General features: G+C 43.3%; 1 protein-coding gene across 1 annotated transcript in view; it reads right to left on the reverse strand.

The window, feature by feature from the left end:
- oprl1 (opiate receptor-like 1) overlaps positions 1-11,845 on the reverse strand; it is a 37,989-nt gene extending 26,144 nt beyond the window's left edge. Inside the window, exon 1 of the mRNA XM_063207624.1 lies at positions 11,634-11,845. Within this exon, the coding sequence (XP_063063694.1) occupies positions 11,634-11,845 (212 nt within the window). The remainder of the gene's footprint in view (positions 1-11,633) is intronic.
- Positions 11,846-23,398: the final 11,553 nt, after the last annotated feature.

Below are 23,398 nucleotides of genomic sequence, written 5' to 3' on the forward strand. Positions count from 1 at the left end.
CATTGGTCGGAGGGATTTTCAACCGGACCGCAGCGCGAGCAGACAGTCAGTGTGAAAAGCCAAGTCTACCGGGAAAATCGCCGCTCGCTTACCATCAGTGCGCGAGCCCTGAAAATCGCAGCTCGCTTACCATCAGTGCGCGAGCCCTTGAAACAGTGAAGTGGCATATCGCAACAGCACATGCGGATTAGCCAAATCATATGCAACAAAGTCGCCAACAAAGCGAGGATTTAACGTTTAATAGGCCTATGCCAACGTTGTGTGAATACGGGAATTGGACAGCCATGCACTGTCCTTTCAATAGGTATAGTAGAAGACCGCTTCGGTTTCTTTTCACCTCATGGGGAAAGCATAATTTCCATGCACTGCACGAAACTACTAAGCATAAAGTTAGCGATCAAACAAAAAATATTGGTTGTTGTCATTACAGCATTTAATAGCCTATGCTATGGCTGTTGTTTAAAAGAGCCATTGGATTGCCAACCGTCCCTTGTATTAAGAAACAAACGTGGATATGAGCCGACATGGGACTCAATGTCGTTCAAATGCAGGGAATTGCATCTGTTTTTTCCCGTTTTTATTCGTTTGCGTAATTATAGTTTTTCTGTGCGTTCCGGGACCTCTGTCCAACTCACCGTCGCTGTGATGTCATATGTTTTTTGCGTTCCGGTACCTTGTGATTTACAAATTAAGCACTGGTGATAAGTCTGAATCTATTAGCCACTTGAAAGAGGGCATTTGGAAGGCTCAGACAGCGCACATTCAACTTGCGCATCATCACTTTATAAATGCAGATATGTAAATATGGTTTAATATTCCCAGTGCCATAGAGAACCGAAAACCGTGACCTTGATACCGTGATGTGACCCGAACCATGAATTTTGTGAACCGTTCCACCCCTAGTGCGTGTGTGTGTGTGTTTGTGTGTGTGTGTGTGTGTCTGTGTCTTGTTTCTTTCTGCTTGGGTGTTCTGTGACTCTTCATTACCATAAATGTGCCACTTCTGTCGGTGCTGAGAAGAGGGCTGAGAGAGTCTGCATATTATTCTTTGGCAGAACGGTTTATTATTATGGCTGTGCACAATGTTACCGATCTCAAAACACTCAAACACACGTCAGCATCAAACTTGCAAAATCTGAGCCAGGAACATACTCAAATGTGACATATTTTGGAAAGGGAGGTTAGAAAATCCTCCAAGCAAACATTTTCTTTCATGCAGCCCTCCGAAATGCAAGATAGGGAGATTATGATGGGTGAGCACTAGTGGGGATCATCTCTACGATGCTGACGAATGATTACAGGGCTGTGCACAGCATTTGCAGCTTTCTGATGTGTATTTCTGTACATGTGGTGGGAAGGTGCCAGTGCAGAGTAGAGCAGAACAGAACAGTTCTCTCTGGCTGCCAAGAACAGTGCAGTGCAGTGTAGCGGCGAGTGGCGTTTGACTGCAGGGACGCTTTTGATAAACAAAGCACACTGTCAGCCAGCTAGCTACTATTCATCCCCCACAACACACACACACACACGGAGGCATACATTAGACTAGTGTTTCTCAACAGGGGCGGTACCACCCCCCAGGGGGCATTGGGGAGCCCTAGGGGGGCGTTGAGAATGTCACAGCTGAGTGGGAGCGGGGCTTAGTTCCCATTGGGGGAGTCTATTTCATTTTTCAACACTAAGGGGGGCTTTGGCAGACTTATGATGATGTCAAGGGGGCGTTAGGAGGCTTATGATGAGGTCAAAGGGGCATTTGTTAAAAAAGGTTGAGAAACACTGCATTACACACACACACACACACACACACACACACACACACACACACACACACACACACACACACACACACACACACACACACACACACACACACTCTCTCACACACACACACACACACACACACACACACACACACACACACACACACACACACACACACACACACACCAGCATGCCACCCAGAAACGCAAAATGGCACTTGGCTCCAGTTGCCGAAGTGAAAGACTGAAATGATGTCTTGTAAAAAATGGAAAAAAGCAGGGAAAATATGGAACGCCTGCATATTGAGTTCGGGCTTGGGGAAATTGCCCTCGCAGAAATAAATTTGTTCTCCCCCCATAAATCGCCATCGGAGGCATCATTAGCGCAAATGACTTGCACCGCAGCAATTCCATTTTTAACTCCTAAGGCGCCACCTCAAATCAAAGGCCGCCGCCGCTGCCACCACCGCTGCTGATGCTGCTGCTGCTGCCATGCTCCAAAAGAGCCCTGTGATGAATAGTGGCTTCAGTGCAAGAGAGGATATCATTTCCCCCTGTAGTGTAGAGGATTACCACCAGCATCACTTGGGTGGCTGCAAAAAAAAAGGTTAATCTCTTTTACAACTGCCCTGATAATGAATACATTTACCACCTGAATAAGATCATGCCTGCGTGATAGCCTGCATGGATTACGACCAACGCTTTCTTGGGATTAACAGGTACCCACTATAGCCCCCGTTGGTGCTCCGTGTAAAATGTGGTCTGATGTGGAGATGCTTCAATGTACAAGACTTTTGTGTAGATAAATGAAGCAATCGTGCTGGGATGTATTAATGCCTTTTTCTGTATTTTCACTCTGATGTGGTAATGCTTCAATATAGTACAACTTATTTTTCATTAGAACTTATCAGGTATTCTAGGTCAGTTAGAATATAATTTTCCCTTTTTATGTACCCCTCGTGATAGTAGTTGATAAGTACACATATTATCAAACGTTGTGCAACTGTGTTAGCTTTACACTGTGCACATGTCACGATTTTTTTCATTATTTTTCAGTATCAACATATCTCTGCATCATATAGATTATTTAACATGATGCTAATGTTAGCTTTGATAATGTAATTGACTGAGAACATTAGCTTAATGATTCCAAAAAGCTGATGCTATCTGCATTAGAGTAATGCGTAGCCTGTGTGTTGGGCTCTCACCACATCCTACACTGTAAAACAAAAACAGCAATCTGCATTATGACAGACTTTGCTCCATGAACATCTTGCACATCCTAACTTAAATAAAGTTCATGTGATAAAGTTTCTGGAGCATAAACGCTTTCACAAGGAAAAATAAAAATGCACCATACAGTATGAAAATCATAGCCTGGGCGAAAGCCGACTGTTGACTCCGTCAAACAGTCTGGCGAAAACTAAGAGGAATCTCTCTCCATGGAGGGTGGGAGATGGTCTGATCTTACTCTGCCATTTAAATTCATTGGAGTTCCGAATTCAAATTAAAGCCCATATTGTCCTTTATTTGCCTGACTGTTACGATATAGTGTCACAAAAGCATACAAATAACAAAACAAAAGTGTGAATAGTGTTACCTCAACCAATCAGTAACAGACTTTGCCGGTGAGTTCTGCATCACCCCTCTCAACTGTTTGCTGATTGCTAAACAGTGAGCGAACCGAGCTAGGAGGCTTTCGCAAAATCTTTGGGTGGAGTACTTAGGATGGCATCGCCAGGCTATGAAAATCAAGCCAAGGATGCCACATGGAGAGATTCCACGCTATTCTTTGATGCAACCACTCACGAAGAAAAGCGCAAAACAAATGTCTTTGAGCCTAAAACCACACTATGTACGTGAAGATGGTAGGAAAACAAAACTTGATCACATTACCCAAACAGTACAGCTGTTACTATAGAGTGGAAAGCTCTCAAAAAACTTACTTAAAGGGACACTGTGTGAGATTTTTAGTTGTTTATTTCCAGAAAGAGAATTCATGCTGCCCATTCACTAATGTTACCTTTTTCATGAATACTTAACACGACGATCAAATTTTATGTATTCATTATGACTGGAAAAATTGCACTTTTCATACATGAAAAGGGGGATCTTCTCCATGGTCCGCCATTTTGAATGTCCAAAAATAGCCATTTTTAGCTGCAAAAATGACTCTACTTGGACCATACTAGAAAATATTTCTTTATTACTTAGTAAAATTTCATGTAAAGATCAAATTTGGCAATAGGTAGCCCAGTTTCAATGAGCAGCATAGTTGCAGTGCCTTTTTTGACCATTTCCTGCACAGTGTCCGTTTAACCAACTTCAGCACTTGTGATTGTGCAGGTGCTCCAACAAAAGGCACACTGAGAGAACCAAGACATGGAATTCAAAAGACATTCAGTGTACTGTACATTTCAACATAATTTCAAAGCTCCCTTGGATTGCTTGCAATTGATCACAATGTGTTCTGATGCTTGTGGACAATGGGCAACAAATGGTTAGCTCTTGTGCGCTCTGGCAGAAAGCACTAGAAGCAACACAGTTGCACACAACCCACTGAAAATACCATATGAAGTCCCAAAGACACATGTTCCATCTGGGAGGAGTGACTCAAAGGGCAAGTTTCTCGATGACTCTTGTTTTTGGAGAAGAAGTGATGGCAAGAGTAATCATCGCTCTCACGCCCAAGACATACAGTACATCGACTCATGTCATGAAGTCAGTGGGCTGTGACAACTCCCCATCACCACGGGGTGTTCTGGGGAGAAAGGTGATAAATACTTGTGATATAAGGACACCCCCCCCCCCCAAGCCTGTGGTGGGTGCGTTTCACTTGCAGCTTTGGCAGCTTCAGGTGTGTGGTGTAATTGAAGTGGAGCAGAACGAATAATAACCCCAATAAAAGCCCCATGATCAGACATAGCCTGGGTAAACACTCACTCCTCGCTTCTCCTCTTTCGTCTGCTGGCCATGAGGAGGAGGAGGAAGAAATGAAATGTGTGTGTGTGTATGTGTGTGTGTGTGTGTGTGTGTGTTTGTGTGCGTGCGTGTGCGCGTGCTTGTGCGTGCGTGCGTGCGTAAGTATACTGTACACACGTTCATGTGTATGTGCATGTGTGTTTGTGTCCCATAGAGAAAAAAGGGAGGGGGGTTGAAAAGATTCGAAGGGAAAGAAAGATGGAAACCTCGACAGTAAGACAAAGAGAACGAGGGAGCGAAAGACGAGAGACGCTGAACTGATTTTGCCGTCTCACTAGGAACCTTCTCTCAATTATCGCATTCCAGCTCTGGCTTCTACTTGTCCCCCATGACTCCGCTGTTTTATTGGTTTCCTCACAATGTAATACATTTTCCCAAGTTTGTGAAATGAACTAATAACTCACCATCAGTGGCAAAAAAAAGCCATTACCACGACACCCCTATAGTCCATTGCAATATTGCACGCCCAAAGCCATTAACAAATATTGCAGCCAGCGCTAATTGACTCAGAGTTGGCTAATTATTTCCAAAGCCATTCAACACGTATATAAATATATCCCAGGTTGCAGAAGAAAATGCAACACTTATTCTTGAATAAGTTTAACATCAAGCTAAAATCCTCATACTTCATGACATGCTGCCATAGTCATGACAAAGCAATGCAGCTCTGTCCACCTGTCAAGAATTGTATATATTTTGTGAAACACTATTACCAGCCTGAGCCATATAATATAAATATCATACCAGGTACGGCACTACTGATTTTCTCCAGAAAGACTTCATGTCAGTGTCATCATGAGCTGCAATGCTGATTTATCACATTAGAACCTCCCAAAGGCTACCTTTCATCTCCGACTCTCTCCCGCTCGCTCTCTCTCTCTCTCTCGCTCGCTCTCTCTCTCTCTCTCTCTCTCTCTCTCTCTCTCTCTCTCTCTCTCTCTCTCTCTCTCTCTCTCTCTCTCTCTCTCTCTCTCTCTCTCCCTCCAGGTTGACCAGCAGTACTAGGCCTACAGAGCAAAAATTATAACATGGAGTTATCGGTTTCGAGTCCACTGGAGTTGCACCAACTGCAGAGTGTTGGAAGCCTCCAGCTAGTCACTGCAAGCAACACTTCACTACACTGCATGATCTTTCAAGGAGAACAGCACAGTCAGCTCAGGAGCTAACAGCACATGGTCATCCCAGCCTGAGGAGGATCCGCCTGGCCTGGATCCATCCCAACAGCTGGCACCCTTACAAGGATTCATTCCAATATACTGTAGACACACGCATGCAAGGGTGCACAGGCAAGACATGCACGCACCACACACGCACGCATACACACACACGCACACACGAACATACTGACACTCACACACACACACACACACACACACACACACACACACACACACACACACACACACACACACACACACACACACACACACACACACACACACACACACACACACACACACGCACACACACATGCACACACACAACCACATGTATTGCACACACATGTAGTACACATACGTACGTAGTAACACAATCAAAATGCAGTACATTCATTTCCATACACTGGATTTGTGCATCTGCTGGAACTATATGTCCAAATGCATATGGTAGGCCTATAGAAAGACCCTCAGCAAAAGGCAGGGTGAAATTGCTTCCTGCAAAGCAAAGCATCTTCCTACACTTCAGAGCCGCCCATAGACTTGCAAGCCAACGTAGTGCAGTAGCCTCCTACAGAATAGAAGCTTGCCTAGTAGGGAGCTAAAAAATCACTGTGTGTGTGGAATCTTCCCACTCCTCTCTGAGGCAACAGCACTGTCAGGTCATCCAATCAGAACGCTAGCAGGAGAGGAGAATATTTACGCCCTCTGCCACTGCGCTGATCCCCCTTCTCCTCTGGACGTGGCGAGCGGACGGAGGATGCCTTCATTAAGCTATAGCAGTGGTTCCCAATCTTTTTCCCCTGCGCACCCCCTTTTACATTTCAATGTGATTCGCGCACCCCCTGAGCGACTATTTTGGTGTGCTGATGGCCACGTAAGCATGGATTCACTGCGCATTTACTGCACATTAAGCATATTCATTTTGGGGAATCCTCTTTTCCAATAGTAAACTAAGCTTCAGATTGAACCTTCCAGCATACAAGTCTAAATACAATTAAAAATGACTTATTGTTCATCAATGCTGGATAAAAAGTCACAAATCCATCATTACTCTATTCAACTCACACACACCCTTATGCCAGGCCGCGGACCCCCAGGGGTGCACGCACCCCAGTTTGGGAAACCCTGAGCTATAGCATCGATCAGATGGACATCGACTGGGCTGGCTGGAGTGGAGAGGAGGGAAATAGCATGGAGGGGGCTCGCCACCACCACGGCCCTTTTCCCCTTGTGCACTCTGCAAAATTGCTCTTTCCCATCCCACCGACAGCCAGTTTGCCCAGTTGTTTTACAATACAGTTTTTACAGAGATGGCAAAGGGACTGTAAAGGGACAAAAAAGAATACAGTAAGCGGGGGTATGGCGGTTTTTATGGCTATGTGGAGGGTCTGTTATGAGGCTAACAACCCAATTGGGATGATGGAGGGAGGGGAAAAAAATCAAGCCAGCTCAAATGATAGTTTGTTTTTATAGTGGAGAGGAAGATGGGTTCAAGCACTTGGTTATGCTCCAGGGATCTGGCCACTGGAGCAGTATCTCATTTAAATGATCGTTTGATCACGGAGATGAAGCATATTAACCGGGTGTCGCACGATGAGATCTGACCAGCATCTACAATGGATGGAGATTGCCAACCGAAAAGCAATTTAAGCATGAGTCAATGAAGCATTTTTTTCTCTCTCTAAGCTACACATATATATATTCATATTATGCACTTGTGTGTGCTGTATAATGACTGAGGGTTTTAGTGTGTGAAAACACAAGATACACAAGCATCTACCAAAGGTACCTTTAGGAAGGAAAATTAGCCTTACAGACAGCAAGCCTTACTCTAACATAATATTTTTGTAATGCACATAGTACTTAAAGTTTATTAGTATATTCTATGATTTCCTTAGAAAAGTCAATTCTCCTATTATTCAGTTTGATTGTCACGCTGCCCATGCCCATTGCCCGGTAAATTTTGCAGTGTGAATTCCACACTCAAATTGAGCACTCTTCTACAGTAGCCTACATAGTCCTACTCTCTAAAGAATGAACTACTATGGAAAAGTCTACTGTGTGTAGTTGGTCTGTGGAATCCTTCAGGACAGCTCACGGGGGAAACCTCAGGAGAACTCCACTGAACGTGGATACATGGATGACATGAACATAACTCTACTGTGATTTTGGCAGACACACCATGATGACTCATGATTGCCTACAATAGCATAGACCAGTGTTTAAGAGGATAACATACACAAACGCTTGTAAGCGCACATGCCTTCATCTTTCCAATAAACCGCCCATCTTCTCAAACACAGCTGCACATATAAGGACATAAGTCACCTCACAAAAGCAGTGGTGCTTGGCTCTCCTACGGTCTCCCAATACTTGGATCAATCAAGGATGTAGGTATAGGGGGAAGGGGATGAACCTCCTCCTTGCTCTCATGGATGTTGAAATTGAAAGCCCAACAGGGAAACTCCAACTCCCATTGTCATTGTGACATACCACTCAACAGCACATGAGTGTACACTACACACTGCACATAACGAAATTGCATTCATGCTTCACCTGTACAAGGGGGCAGCCTCCAATGGCGCCCGAAAGGGAGCAGTGTGGCGGGACAGTACCATGGTGTCAGGTTATGGATATCGTATGCACTATATGAAGCAGACACCCTGAACATGTGAGTTTCACAGCTACGGTCCAACTCTACTCACTCTATTAATGCCATCACTACAGCTAGCAGGACTGCACACACACACACACACACACACACACACACACACACACACACACACACACACACACACACACACACACACACACACACACACACACACACACACACACACACACACACACAGAGCGAGAGAGAGAGAGACAGACAGACAGACAGACAGACAGACATACAGACAGACAAAAGAAAGAGACAGACAGAGACAACACACACACACACACACACACACACACACACACACACACACACACACACACACACACACACACACACACGTACGTCACCAGCAGCAGCAGGTGTGTAGGCATGACCTTACTTTGAGGAGGAGACGCATCCAGGGAGCGGGCCAAGAGGAGGGACATGCCCATCATCATCAGCAGCTTCATCAGCTGTGTTATGCCCCTTATGACTGACTGATGCTGACGCTAATGAGCGATGCACACATCCACTCCCACATTTACATACACACATGCGGTCACAGACAAAACACAGACAGGCACAGACAGACAGACAGACACACACACAGGCACAGACACACGCACACATGGACACATGCACGTACACACACGCGCACACACACACAAGCACAGACACAGACACATGTGCACACACACATGGACACATACGAGTGGACTAATGTACGCACACACACACACACACACACACACACACACACGCATACGCACACGCGCACACACACACACACACACACACTTAGCCAGATGGAGTGGTTTGGAACTCGAGTCCAGACCAAACAAGGTTAAACGGAGGGAGTGGGTACGGTGTCGGGTTGGGTGTGGGTGTGGAGGTTGGTAGGTGGTGGTGGTGGACAGGTGTGGCCTTATCAGAAATGTGCAGGGGTGGTCTAACGGCAGAGGGGTGGCTAGCTGGACTATGATGAAACATGTGTCTTGAAAAACTTCTGGGTCTGCTGCTACTACATTATTCCACATGATTGAGATCAGAGGAATGACTTGAGTGGACACAGGCAAGGGCTGATGAAAGTGAGATGACGTGTCAAGGGAAGAGAGTACAGTATGCTATACAAGTCGCACGCTATGCACAGCAAGAAACTGAGTTTAAAAGAGGTAGAAGTAGTGGCTACACAGCCCACTATTTGAGATGTAAATCATAGCTCTGACATTACTAAGACATGGACCCTGTTAAAAATGTGCCTGGTATCACTTTATTTTAATTGGTTCACAATTACTGTGGCTCTACCGCATTAGGTACAGTGTAACAACCAGTGTAACAATATTTAATACCAGTGTAACAACAGCATGTACCCATTTTGTAGTTACATTTAGGGTTAGGGTTAGGGTTGGTAGATGGTATTACATGGTATTAAATATTGTTACACTGGTTATTACACTGTACCTAATGTGGTAGATCCACTATAATAGTGAACCATTAAAATAAAGTGTCGCCATGTGCTGTTACCAATATGGCGAGGACCAAGTTGTAATAAAGACTGTGTAATGTCATGGTAGTGCGGCGTATATCTAGTGCTTTGCTAGTAAAGTCTTTTCAACAAATGTTACAGTGTCCCATTGCTGGAACGGTGCATTATGTAAGGTGAGGGTACAGTTAAGACACTTTTTTCACATATATATCCACCAGTTGATCTTAACAAGCACAAACACCAGTCCACAGGTAGATCGGCTAATTGGTTATTGTTAGTGGTGGTAAGTAAAATATGTGCAGTTTATCAAACTTTCCACAACCGGCATCTGCATCAATAATGTTTACTACTCTGAAAACAGTATTATCACCGGGATGTTAAGTTGTCAGCATGCTCCACAGCAAAACATTTGTGAGAATAAAAGACTGCATGGTCACAGTAACGTCATATGACAAAATAGTATAATAATGGCTGGAGAAAAATAATGGCTCTACAATGTTCAGATTTCACTGATAGAAGGCTTTGTGTGTTTATGAGATAATTACTGTATATGGTCACAGGCAGGACTCCACCAGCCAACTGGCCAAATGCTGGCGAAAATGTGGTTTGTCTGGTAGAAAAGAAAACATACTAGACACTTTTACCCATTAATGAATGTGTGTTGGACAGGTAAGATAGACATCTACTAGCCATTTAAGCTGGTGATGATTAAAGTTAATTTAGAGCCCTGGTAACGGCTCCTTGTGGTTACTTTCTTACTTGCTGAAAGATATGAACACTAATAGTGGTCAGGAGTTGCTGTGCTATTTTTTGTAGAACTTTCTTCAGGCGTATCAAAGCATCAAAGCAAAATACTGGTCATCACAGTCTGGTATCAGACTGAGTCTGGAGTCAGGAATCAGCCAGACCGGGCAGGAAAGACTGCTCATCTTCACAGCAGGAATACCCAGAGAGGCCTCAAATGACCGCCAAAAGCTGAAGCACTGTCGAGCGTCCTCTAAATCATCACTCATAGGGAGGCAGAATACCCCCAGCTTCTCGGAATTAGGTCAGCACACACACACACACACACACACACACACACACACACACACACACACACACACACACACACACACACACACACACACACACACACACACACACACACACACACACTGACCTTGCCAGAGCTGCTGGCTTGTATTGTCGCCAATGTGACAGAGGAGGCAACCACTGTAGACTCCTCAAGATCTCCCACAGGAAACCAGGCAGTAGGGCAGCAGCCTTCAAGAGCCTTATGTGATGCTACTATGGCTCCCCAGTTCCCAGAATACTCCTGGCAAACCTTCTGCAACCTCCACCTGAACCCTGACTCATTAAACAGTCCCTGGGCAAGGGGTCTTGTTAGGAACAACATGAATAATGAGTTGACACTCATCAGCACATGTATGTTGCCTACCTGTGCTACGGGGAACAAGGTGAGTGTGTGTGTGTGTGTGTGTGTGTGTGTGTGTGTGTGTGTGTGTGTGTGTGTGTGTGTGTGTGTGTGTGTGTGTGTGTGTGTGTGTGTGTGTGTGTGTGTGTGTGTGTGTGTGTGTGCGTGCACACGTTTTCAATAACCTTACCTGATGATCACATACATGACCAGGCAGTTTCCCACCAGCCCCACCACGCAGACAATCATGTACACCATGACGATGGTGATCTTTAAGCCGGCGGGGAAGAAATGTTCCTCCTCCGTCTCGTTTGAGGCACTGTAGTTGTAAAACATCATCGAGTCGTTGTCCAGCCGATGGTGTCTGAAGTCGGCGAAACCTGATTTGTTGAGGAACTCCATCAGCCTACTTTAGTATCATAATAACAAGAGGGAGACAAGGAGGGAGAGGTGGGGAGTTAGGAAGAATGGGGTAAATAAACAACAAACACGAGCAAAACCCCTAGCGTAACACCATACACAGGCGGCTGGCTTGGAGGTAAATGAGTTGGAAAGTAGATAGTATGCATACAGCCAAGAACTATGCAGCGTCCCATAAAATCGGATGGATGAAATCCTTGGGGAAGAGCCGTTACTGCAGATAAACTCCGCATGCATAAGGTCTACTGTTTTTACAAGCAACAGTTACACACTGATAGAGATAATGGTTTCGGGAGAAGTGTTCTGCAGCCAATGCCTGCAGATATTTCAACGTTTTCCCCACGGTCGGACATTTCACCATACTGCTCATAACCAACATTATAGAGCCGCGATGCCTATTACATGCTGCAGAAATTAAAGGTTTCTGTTCACTTACCGTTGATAACAGAAGCCAGACGATGTCCGCGCGATCCTGATTCCGGAGAAGACGTGCTCTTTACCTTCCCGAATGAAACTCTAGGAGGATGTTTTTTGTTGAAATGCCAGTTTGCTCTGATTGTTGATCATGCGCTACTCTGTTTATACCTCAGTCTTTTCGTGCTGTTGTCTTTTCCATAGTCGCGAGCAATTCAGATTACTGTAGATTTCTGGGAAGAGAAAAACATTTTTTTTCACGGTGTGTGTGTGAGAGAGAGAGAACGAGAGAGAGAAAGGGAGAGGGAGCAAGAGAGCGAGGGGAGAGGGAGAGAGAGAGAGAGAGAGAGAGAGAGAGAGAGAGAGAGAGAGAGAGAGAGAGAGAGAGAGAGAGAGAGAGAGAGAGTTCAAAGGGAGGGGGAGGTGTGTTTGAAGGTTTGCTGGTTGTTTTAGTTCCCTGGAATAGGTTTGCTCGTCAAACTACAGTGTTGCCGACTCTCCGCTTGGTTCGCCTCCCTCGTGCATCCTCCACGCTCGCGCTGCTTTCGCACGCTCCCTACGCTCATTACGCACGAGTCCTGCGGAGTTGGACAGATTGTGTTGGCCTCGGCACACTGCGTGGTTGGTATCACTGTTTCACTGATGTAAACCAGGGTTATCCTTGCCTTAGTCGTCACACTACATCCCCTTTCCTCCCAAGAGCAGAGTAGGCTACTAAAGCCGTGAATCAGGATGCACTATGTCTAAAAGCCATTGAAAGTTAAGGTCTTGTAACCTGCACAAGACCTCTACACGGCAAACCTCGACTGAGTGTGTCCCTATGGGTATGTGTCTCAAGAGGAGTTCGTGTTTGTATTGCAAAGCAAGCGGTTTTAGGCGTTTGTTTCGCAGTCTCTCTGCTTTGCACCTAAGCGGCACGCACGTGCCCAAGGGAGGTTTCCGATGATAGCTTAACAACGTCAGTGAGTTGCCAACCTTTCATAAGTCACATACACACGTTGGTGACGCAGAGACAAAGTTTCTCAATTATCTGTCTGCAAAGACAATTACGAATGTCCTGCATCATACTAATTTATTCGGGAGGCATTTCTCTGTGACTTTCAACTACCTTCACGGCTACAGGGGGAGCTAGCGCTTAGATATTAGAACGCTGGTGATAAATCACATTGTTATAAAGTCAGAACAGAGCGAACAAAAATAATGTGGCTCGGAGGTTTTTCGCAGCTTCCTGCATATGTGTCGATAAGCTGCAGTGCAGTTGGACGCAGAAATTAATGATAGAAAATTATTATTTTTGTATTATTATTATTGTTATTATTAAAACACTATATGGATAACACCCTACACAAGACCCAGGTAGGGCCTAATGTATACAGCATATACCGGTAGTAGACTTCTACAACCAGAAGTGATTTTGACTTAAAAACAAACAAACAAACAAACAAACAAATGTTAAATACGTAGGCCTACGGTTCCGTGTCAGCAATGCAATCGCTGTCCATGGTGCTGAATGTTGACGTAAGTCTATCGAAATTGAGCAATTTTAATGAGTAGGCTAAATACATTTTAATGAAAACAAGTAGGCTAATGCATATAGAACATATTACCCCATCTGGTATTGGAACTTGTATTGAAGCATGAAGTAGGCTGTGGCATCCTCTGCAAAACCTGTAACTGTGTATTACGTTTTTCTATAGGTTCAGCAAGATTCAGCAAGTGTCTTTGACCTGGCTCAAGCATTCTGACTCAAAAGGTATGGAAAATCAAATGATATAGGTCTATAGTTTATCTATGTTCAGATATCATGTGTTTATCATGTGTTTGTTATGTGTTTCCTCTCACTCTACTCCACTATGACCTACCTATGATGGTAGACTGTGGTTCATCCATTTTGCATTCATTTCAGTCTTTAATGTGTGTGCTTTCCGAATTCACATTCATAAAGATTTTTTCATGTTTTTACATTTGTGTACCTTGAGTTGAGGCAGCCTAGATAACACATACAATTCTTACCCTACTAACGAAAAATATTACATGGACATGGAATCATTTTAATGTATTATGGTAGGTGCCTCATTTAATTGGGACTGCTATTGGCTTGCATACAATTGATGATGAATGCTGTGGTGATGATGCATTGCTCTTCTTGCCATTTTAAATCAATATGAAAGGCCCACAGCTTATGCAGATGGACTGCAAAACAGCAAAAAGCAAAGAATAAACCCTTTTTTGCTGAACCTCTGTTATGACATTAGGCTATTGTCACGAAAACGGTAATGAAGCCTGTGGGCCCATCTGCACAAAGAGGCTACTTTTAATAAAAGGAAGTAAGTTTGCAAACATACACAACTCACATTGTAGGAGAACATCTGTTGGACGGGCTGTATTATACCATGAATATGGCACTGCAGCCTTTGTACTTTGGATTGGCTTGAAGCTTGAAGCAAAGAATCCTCTACAGCAGTGTTTCCCAAGTCTTTTTGCCTTTCTTTATCATATCATGAGTACCCACCTTGTTATACCTTATATCCCCATCTGACTGCTCTAAACATTTGTAAATCTTCCCACATACCCCCTGAAAAGTACCCCTTGTGGTACACGTACCACTGGCTCAGATCAACTGCAGTACAGCCTAAAACTTCCACAATGGGCATAGAAGCAGTAACTACTGTGTATCATCCTTCTTTATAGATTCTAAGATTCAGCAGTTGACTTTCACCTGTCTCCAGTATTTCAAGGCGAAACGTGTGAAAAATATAGTATAAGCAAAGGTATGCCTATATTAAGTGTGCGTCGTGTGTGCGTCACGGTCATGATGACAGACTGTGGTTCATCCATTTTGCAGTCATTCCAGTCTTGAGAATCTTTAATTAATGTGCTGTCAAAATCCACTTTCTTTGCCATTGTTTCCCATTTTAGTCATTTACTTTTATATCCCTTTGCTCAGGCATCTTCTTCAATGGCTCTTCAATGGCTATGGAATAATTTGAATTCATTATGGCTGGGTGGTATACCAGTGAAGTGGGTCCTACTTTTACTTTGACAGCAACCAGTTTGCCTACAGTTGATGGCGGTGCACAGTAAATGCTGTAGTGTTCATTCAACACTATTCTGAGAGTGGAAGTAACACTTTGAATCCTTACTGTACATGTTCTCAAATGGTGAATAATAAATCCCACTCTGTAACTGTCATTCATTGGGTTAATGTAAACACTACATCGAATGAGACCTTATACAATAGGCCCAGAGCTGTGCTGAATTAACTCTGCAACATATATTGTGTGGAGGATGAGGATGCATCAGAGCCATTACTGTTGTTCACACCATTTGAGTAAATCACCTTGAAGAGCTCACAGCTCATGCAAGGCTAACGTGGATGGACTGCATCCATACAGAAACAGCAGTGGGTGAAAGTTAATTCAACTATATCTCTGGCACACATGCAATGGCCCCCTCTTCTCACAGTGAATACAAGAGATTTTAAGACGCATTATGCACAATAAATGCACTATGAGGTTTTTCTGATGATACAGCTACACTTGTTCCGCTGACAAAATATTTACAAAAGAGCTTAGGCCAAAGAATAGACTAAATAAATGTGTTGACATGAGCATTCACACATGCACACACGCACGCATGCACACACGCACGCACACACACACACGCACACACACACATACACACACACACACACACACACGTTGTATTGCATTATTTTGCATTATGTTTTATTCCATGCCCTTATTTTATTTGGTTTGGAAATGCATCAGTATATGAAATTACATTATGAACTTTGACTGTGGTCTGAGTCTCTCTGGCAGAGGTTCTGGGGTGTGAGGGATACATCACTTAAATTTCAGGGTCTTAGATCACACATTGCATCAGCTGTTACTAAACAGAGGCCTATGAAAAACATGCCGTGGATATAGTTTTTCGAAAAACGTTTTGTTTCTGGTGTCCTCATCCATATTTCAAGTCCCTCCAGTCTAACATGCCATTGAAATGATGCAACAGTAGACGGAAAGTGACTGCCTCAAGTGAAATATGACAATACATCGTTGTTTGATTGGTAGTTCATACATGGATATGTTTATCTTTTTTTGTACTGTGTATTGAGTGGGGACCGAGTTCTGTGTGCAATATGTCATGACCACCCCATCCAAGCAATATCTGCATGCTGTGTCCCTGTACTCCAGATGTCTTGCTGTGCCAAGGGTCACACTGGGAGAGGACGTGTATTGCAGGATCCGTCTACAATAGAAGGAATGGACACACATGTTTACATAATGCTTAAGTATGAGATAGTTTTGTTACGGAAACATGGAACTCTATGACCTTAAGATGATATTCCGAAACAATTTGAAACGAAGATGAACTGGGTCATTATATTTTAGCTTAGCTTTTCACATGACATGATATAACCACTACATTTAGCAGACTCTTTTATATAAAGCAGTTCACAAAAGAGGACATAGACAGTAATGTAATATACAAAGTGTAGGGCAGTACAGCAATATGCAAGTAATATAAGCAATACATAGTGTAGGCATAGACAAAACAGTGTGTGTGTGTGTGTGTGTGTGTGTGTGTGTGTGTGTGTGTGTGTGTGTGTGTGTGTGTGTGTGTGTGTGTGTGTGTGTGTCTGTGTCTGTGTCTGTGTCTGTGTCTGTGCGTCTGTGTGTGTAGTATAGGGTAAGGAATGTTGTAATTGGTCTTGCATATGTTGTGTTTCCTAGATTCAGTATAACCATGATATCAACTATCACCAGCTGGGATTCTACATGTTGAACTTCCAAATATTTACATTTTTAAAAAACCTTTCAGAGATGGTTAAGTCCAGTGTTTTTTTTTTCAGTCATAGGGTGGACAGATATAATGGGTTTGATTGACTCAAAGTAGTCTCAAAGTGAAAGAGCGGTGTCACTTTACCAAAACCTTTCAAAGTTGATGCTATTTTTGATAAGATCTGTCTCTAACAGCAGAATTAAGTCATATTGACCTTCAAAGGTAAATATGCTCTGCCTTTCTCCAATCACCCCGGCCCATCCTCAGTGGTTTGTTTGCCTCAGGGGTATTTTAAGTGACTTTGTCAAAGTCAAAGTCAGCTTAATTGTTAATTTCTTCACGTGTACTAGACACACAAAGGAATCGAACTCATGTTACTCACTGTCCGATGTGTAGACAAAGACGAGACAAACAATAAAGTGCAAGACAAGGCACTACATAGTAGTAATGTGTGGCCCTATGTTCTTATTACCTACTAGTACCCTTTGTGCAACAAACTACGTACATTATGCCTGAATAATTAGAGTAGCCACACAAAGAAATTCTACAAAATTACTTAATTACAGTGCAAACAAGTAAACCGTTTTTTAATCTATATTTCTTAATGGAGAAATCTGGTCTAAAAAGACAGGCTGTAACTGTTAGATTGGCTGTGGCGCAGGCTGTAAATGGCTGTGAGGCAGCCTGTAAGAATGGCCTTGTTTCTAAACGAACTGTGCGCTACTGTGCGCTTCTCTATGCCTCATTTTACGTGTCAACAACCCCACGACTCGATGAAGTTTTGAGCAACTATGAGCGTCGTAAATGGGTGGAAAATAGAGATTTATTATGATGGCTAATTCGGTGCCGACCCATCACAGCAGACGCCAAATTTCAACTAGCTCTTGGAATTCTGTCTAGCGCTTGGAATTCTGAAGGCAGGGCACTAATGGAGTTGAGGTATGTGCCCAGAGTTAGCTCTCAGCATCATGTTTTAACACTATTTAAGCCATTTTACACCGGATTTCTCCTTTAATCCTAATCATCATCTGTGTCAATTTCAAGTTCACTCTCTTTAGACATCTCTGAATATGGTGTGATTATAATCACCTAATTCTTGTCACCTCACCTGGTGAGGAACTTTTTAATTCTTTAATAGTGAAAGTTTCCTTGGCACATTCTTTCTCCCCTCAACACATTTCTCTGTGTGTTACCTTGTTGGGAAAAAAACATCCAATTAGGTCTTAAAAGACTGTGCCTTGGAGGATTTATAATTCAGGAGAATCCACATAACGGCTTCCATGTCAACAGAGTGGCCGGCCTCTGGTCGTTTCCATGGTAACAAGGAGCATGGGCGCGTGGAACTCGCCAGAGGACGTCTGTATGGGGGTGTGTGGGGGTTGGTGGTGGGGCTTGCTTGTCTATGGTCAGGGTGACATCACAGACTGGTTGGCTTAGGGGCAGTGAACAGTGTAGAAAAACAGACCTCGCCAGGTTGCCTTACATTATTTACAACAGCAAATATTTATTTTCTCAACTCCAACAGAATGGTAAACAATGCCCCGCTGGCCTCCCGCAGATCATGGGCATTGCAGCTCATGTCACCACATGAGTAGCTTCTCAATTTTTAATGCGTTTTCAACTCTGTAAGACAGCACAAGTAAAGAGTTTTCTTCAACAAGATCTTATTCTTAGATCTTTCAGTTCTCCAATGTCCTTCGATGGGCATCTCCAATTTCCTCTTCTACATCAGCATCAGTCAAATGGTGCTCCAACTTTCTTTTAGGTTAGACTTGAACGCACATCCATCAAAATCTAAATAGACTTCACAGCCCACTACAGCTAATCGCTGTTAGGAATGCTATGTTCTTGCAGCACTTTTTGAGACTTGAAACTCCTAATAAGCCACCTACACAGATTGTCATGTCACTCTGCATGTCATAGAAGCTGCCACCATGGTTGCCTGGATTTACCAAAATGGCCCTGATTTTTTCACTTTATTAGCTTCTGTCTCTATACCGTAAATGATGAGACACCACCAATACTTTTTGAGAGTGTGAATGATTTTCAAGTCGTTTAATAATAAACATCAAATGTAAATATGTATGTTACTTATTACGTGCTGTTTCCATTCAATTTTACAGACACATTTGAGTCTAGACCTTATTATAATCAGATGCACTAGCAGGAAAGACGTTCCTGTGTTGAGGCAACGAGACAGCGACAGGAGGGAAAAAAGAGGACAGGACTACTTTCCCAATAATATCAGCCTTTGCTTCAGGGTTCACAGAGAGACAGGAAGTCCTTCCCCATCAGTCATCCATCCTCTGGGGAAATGGACACCATATAGCCTTGGCCTCTGACAGGTCAACATATTTGCAAGACTAGCAATTAGGTCTGGCATGGCATGCTGTGCAGAATGACAGAGGGTGCATGGGGCCGAGCTGATAAAAAAACGAGACGGGAAAAAGGGAAGGAAAACGAAAGGAAAGGAAAGGAAAGGAAAGGAAAGGAAAGGAAAGGAAAGGAAAGGAAAGGAAAGGAACATACACAACATTTCAATTCAACACTTGAAAGTCAAATTCACCCCTTACAGTGTTGGATGAGTTACCACTGCTAAATTTGCTGTTTGGAGAAGATGGACGAAAATGATGTCTGTCAAGCAGTGGTGGCAACACTTTTCATTTAGTGTGACACATTAGACTAGACGTTCCTGATTAGGTTCCCTGCCAGTCTGGAGTAGTGCTGATTATGGTCAGGTGCCCCAGAGCACTTCAAATCAAATCTCAATTCTGTACATTTGTGGCAGCAGGGTTTTTACTTTCTTATTAACCCACCAGTGAGACCTCTGATTTGCCATGACTGAGAAGGGAAACTGAAAAATAAACATCAGAAAGGAGAAAATTCATCTGAAAGGAGAGGAGAAAATTATTTAGCAATGATTGAGAAGATTTTTTTTATTGTTTCAGATTATGGTGTACATGAATGGCTGTAATCAGTTCTTACGTCAGTGCTTACGTCAGATCACAGTGCTTACGCCAGTTTACTGAAATACCAGATTGAATTGATGGTAAATCGTGACTGTTTATTAATGCCCTTGATGTCTTTGTTTGTTTTGTAATATTCTTTTAATCTGAATAACAAATGCAAGTTGATTTCCTTGATGATGAGCCAACAGCCAATTGACAACTTCACCACTCTTTTATTTATCAGATGAATAGCACAGACTTTGGCTTTGCATTTAAAAGGGACACAGGATCTAATTTAGGAGAGCAGGAGAAAGAAACCCCAGAGATCATATGTAGGAGGTCCTGTTGAACAAACACACTTGATCCGCATCATATTCAGGTGCTGAATGTGAGTGTGTAGATGAGAGAAGCTCTTGGTTTCCTTTGGTGTCCACCCCCAGACTCAGGGTGTTTTTAATGACAGGCAGCACAGTGGCCGCCTAAGAGCTTCTTTGAGCAGCAAGGCACAGGCTGACATAGGCCCTCTTTTGGGCTTAGCTCAAGGACTTCCAGCTGCCAGGGAGAGACGCTTGGTGTGTGTGAGGGCAAGGAAGCCACCAGGGGGGGGGGGGTGTTGTCAGACAAAGGGGTCAGTTTTCCCTGGTCGAGAGAGAAGGATGACTTTGTCCCGAGCCCGGCCAAAGCAGTCAGTGACCGTGTGTGCACAGTGAAAAAAATGTTAGTCAACTCTCCAAGTTTTGAAGAGGGATGACATGGCTTATTTTTGAGAAGAAATACAGTGCACTACAGGGCTTCTTTTGAGGTTCTGGTCACAGGCTGCATTCTTTTTCAAGAGGTGAAAGAAACAGCACATTCTTCTTGCCGATGTCGGATTTATTGAAACAACGTTTTTGCCTACAGCCCTTTTCAAATTTTCCACGACATGGCTAGTAGTTATCAATGAAGGAGGTCGTTACTGAGTCTGACCCATCTCCAGTGCTCAAGAGACAGAGGACACATTTAAAAACCTTTTTGATAATGTAGTGAGGGCACACATCGTTTTGTTTTGGCACACATGCTTTTGATTAATGCATTATGCATCATACATCAGTCAGTGTGAGCCAGCTGTATTTATTCATTTATCTATTAATGAATTTCTTTATTTATATCCTTGATGAATTTAGGTGTTTACTCAATTGGCAAGTCTTAAGCCCCCCTGCTGACTAGGGACCTGAACAGGTCCATGCTGGATAATGGTGTGTTGGGCAGTTGGGACTTTTTTCAGAGATGCTTGACAGATCCTGCATCAGACAGCCAGAGAGGTTGGCTTTCAGATGACAAGCACCAGTGCTCATAAGTTATTCAATAGGCACTTAATATATTAAATAATTTCATGAATTATTTAGTGACTGCTATAGTATGTATACTTTATGAAGAATGTTAGTTGTGAGAGAGAATGTGTACTTTCAAAGAAGGTGTATAACAATCTACTTTTAGAAATGTCTCTTGACATCTCCAGGAATAACTGTATTTAAACACTGATAAACACATGAGATGGAAGCATATGATTACTGTAACAAAGACTCAAACTCAGTGACATAGAAAACAACAACACTTTCATTCAACACTATGACGTCCATATCATTCCAGCATGGCACAGTGAGCAAATGAAATCCCAATGTGATCACAATGAGATACTGTAATTATAACTCTTTTCCAAAGCCTCCAATAAACAACCCCTTTGCCACAATATGCCGTATTCCTATCTCCGCGGCCCCAGCTGTGGGACCCAGGGCTGATAAAGGCCAGACTCATTTCATGCTTTGCTGACTGAGGGAAATGACACAGCCTCTCCCTGTGCCCTAGTCAAGTGCACCATTTCCGCTTGCCTTGAGTCTGCACTTCAGGGAAGGTAATGTTGGGACAAAGGGGTCAGCTGTCCTGGGCCCAGGGAGATGGACGGGAGGCCCATTTGGGTCATCGTTACCTTTTATGTATTGGGTGTGGTGGGGGCCCTATCAGAGGACTTTGTCCTGGGCCCGGCCAAAGCATTCAGCAACCCTGCATGTATTTCCAGCCCTTGTTTTCTGTAGCAGCTTGCTCTTGCTTCATTCTCTTCCAAGTTGGTTTGTCATTATTTGCATTACAACAGCGGTCCGTCATGCACTGCTTTTTGTCTGAATACTGTAGATCGGCTGGATGTATGCTTGAACGACAGCAACACTACAGTAACAGACTGTGTTGTTGGGCTAACTTGAAGTCCATTATGTGTATTTATGTCTTTTTTTCTTGTGCTGAAGTGATGTATATGCATTCAGTGAACTATCTGAATAGAATAATGGAAACACGACAGCGGATGGAAACGCACACAGGAACGAGCAGAAGAAGAAAAGCAAATATAATACACATTATGTGTGCATATTATACATAAACATAACAATACTGAGTCAGCTTTCAGCACAATGAACCTCAGAATAACAAAATGCAAGAACTATTTAAATTAAATGTATTGTTTGGTTTGTTTGCTTGTTGGGTTATAAACAAGGGAGAATAATTCCTGTTTTTTTTATCTGCATGGCAACACATCACGGCTACTTTGTGGAAGTGAAGTGACGAGGGAAAAAAAAACAAATTAAATGATGACATAAATGAGTAAAAGGGTTTGTCAGAATGGCACTGCGTGTTTCTGAACAGCATGTGTCCTCTCACTCACTGGGTGACTCAGACACTCAGACTGCAGATAGAAAGGTTTTGTTTCCCCCTTTCAAAAACTAAAAAATATGTTCCACAAAGTGTGTGCTAAGCTCCATCAGTCAAAATGAAAATATTTTTTGGCTTCTGCTGCACCTTGGAGGCCCACTTGTCCATAAACCATTATCATTATTCAAATGTATTACCTAACTATGGTCTCAACAATGTGCATGGCTTCATTGGGTTGCCTTGGAAAAAATGTGTCCAAACTCCCAACACCAAAGCTCAACACTTATCTTCTGAATTGCTCTAGAGAGAGAGAACCAGACAGACATTGCAGACACAGTCACACAGAGCAAACAGGCAGACTTGAACAGCCCCATACCAACAAACGGAACACCTTTTCTCATCTAGTTTTGTATTAGCCCATTGCACAGAAAGCTCAATGTTAAGGGCGCACAGCTAAAGAGAGGAGAGAGAGAGAGAGACCTAAATAATTTGTGTCTGTATTCGAGAGAAAGGAAAAAGGAGAAAGAGACATAGATTGAGACAGAGAGAGCCAGAGAGAGAGAGAAACAGAGGGGGGGAGAGAGAGAGAGAGAGAGAGAGAGAGAGAGAGAGAGAGAGAGAGAGAGAGAGAGAGAGAGAGAGAGAGAGAGAGAGAGAGAGAGAGAGAGAGAAATACAGTCTGTAGGTGAGAGACAGATGGGGGAGTTAG

The sequence above is a fragment of the Engraulis encrasicolus genome, chromosome 10 (assembly GCF_034702125.1).
Source record: "Engraulis encrasicolus isolate BLACKSEA-1 chromosome 10, IST_EnEncr_1.0, whole genome shotgun sequence".
Classification (NCBI taxonomy): Eukaryota; Metazoa; Chordata; class Actinopteri; order Clupeiformes; family Engraulidae; genus Engraulis; species Engraulis encrasicolus.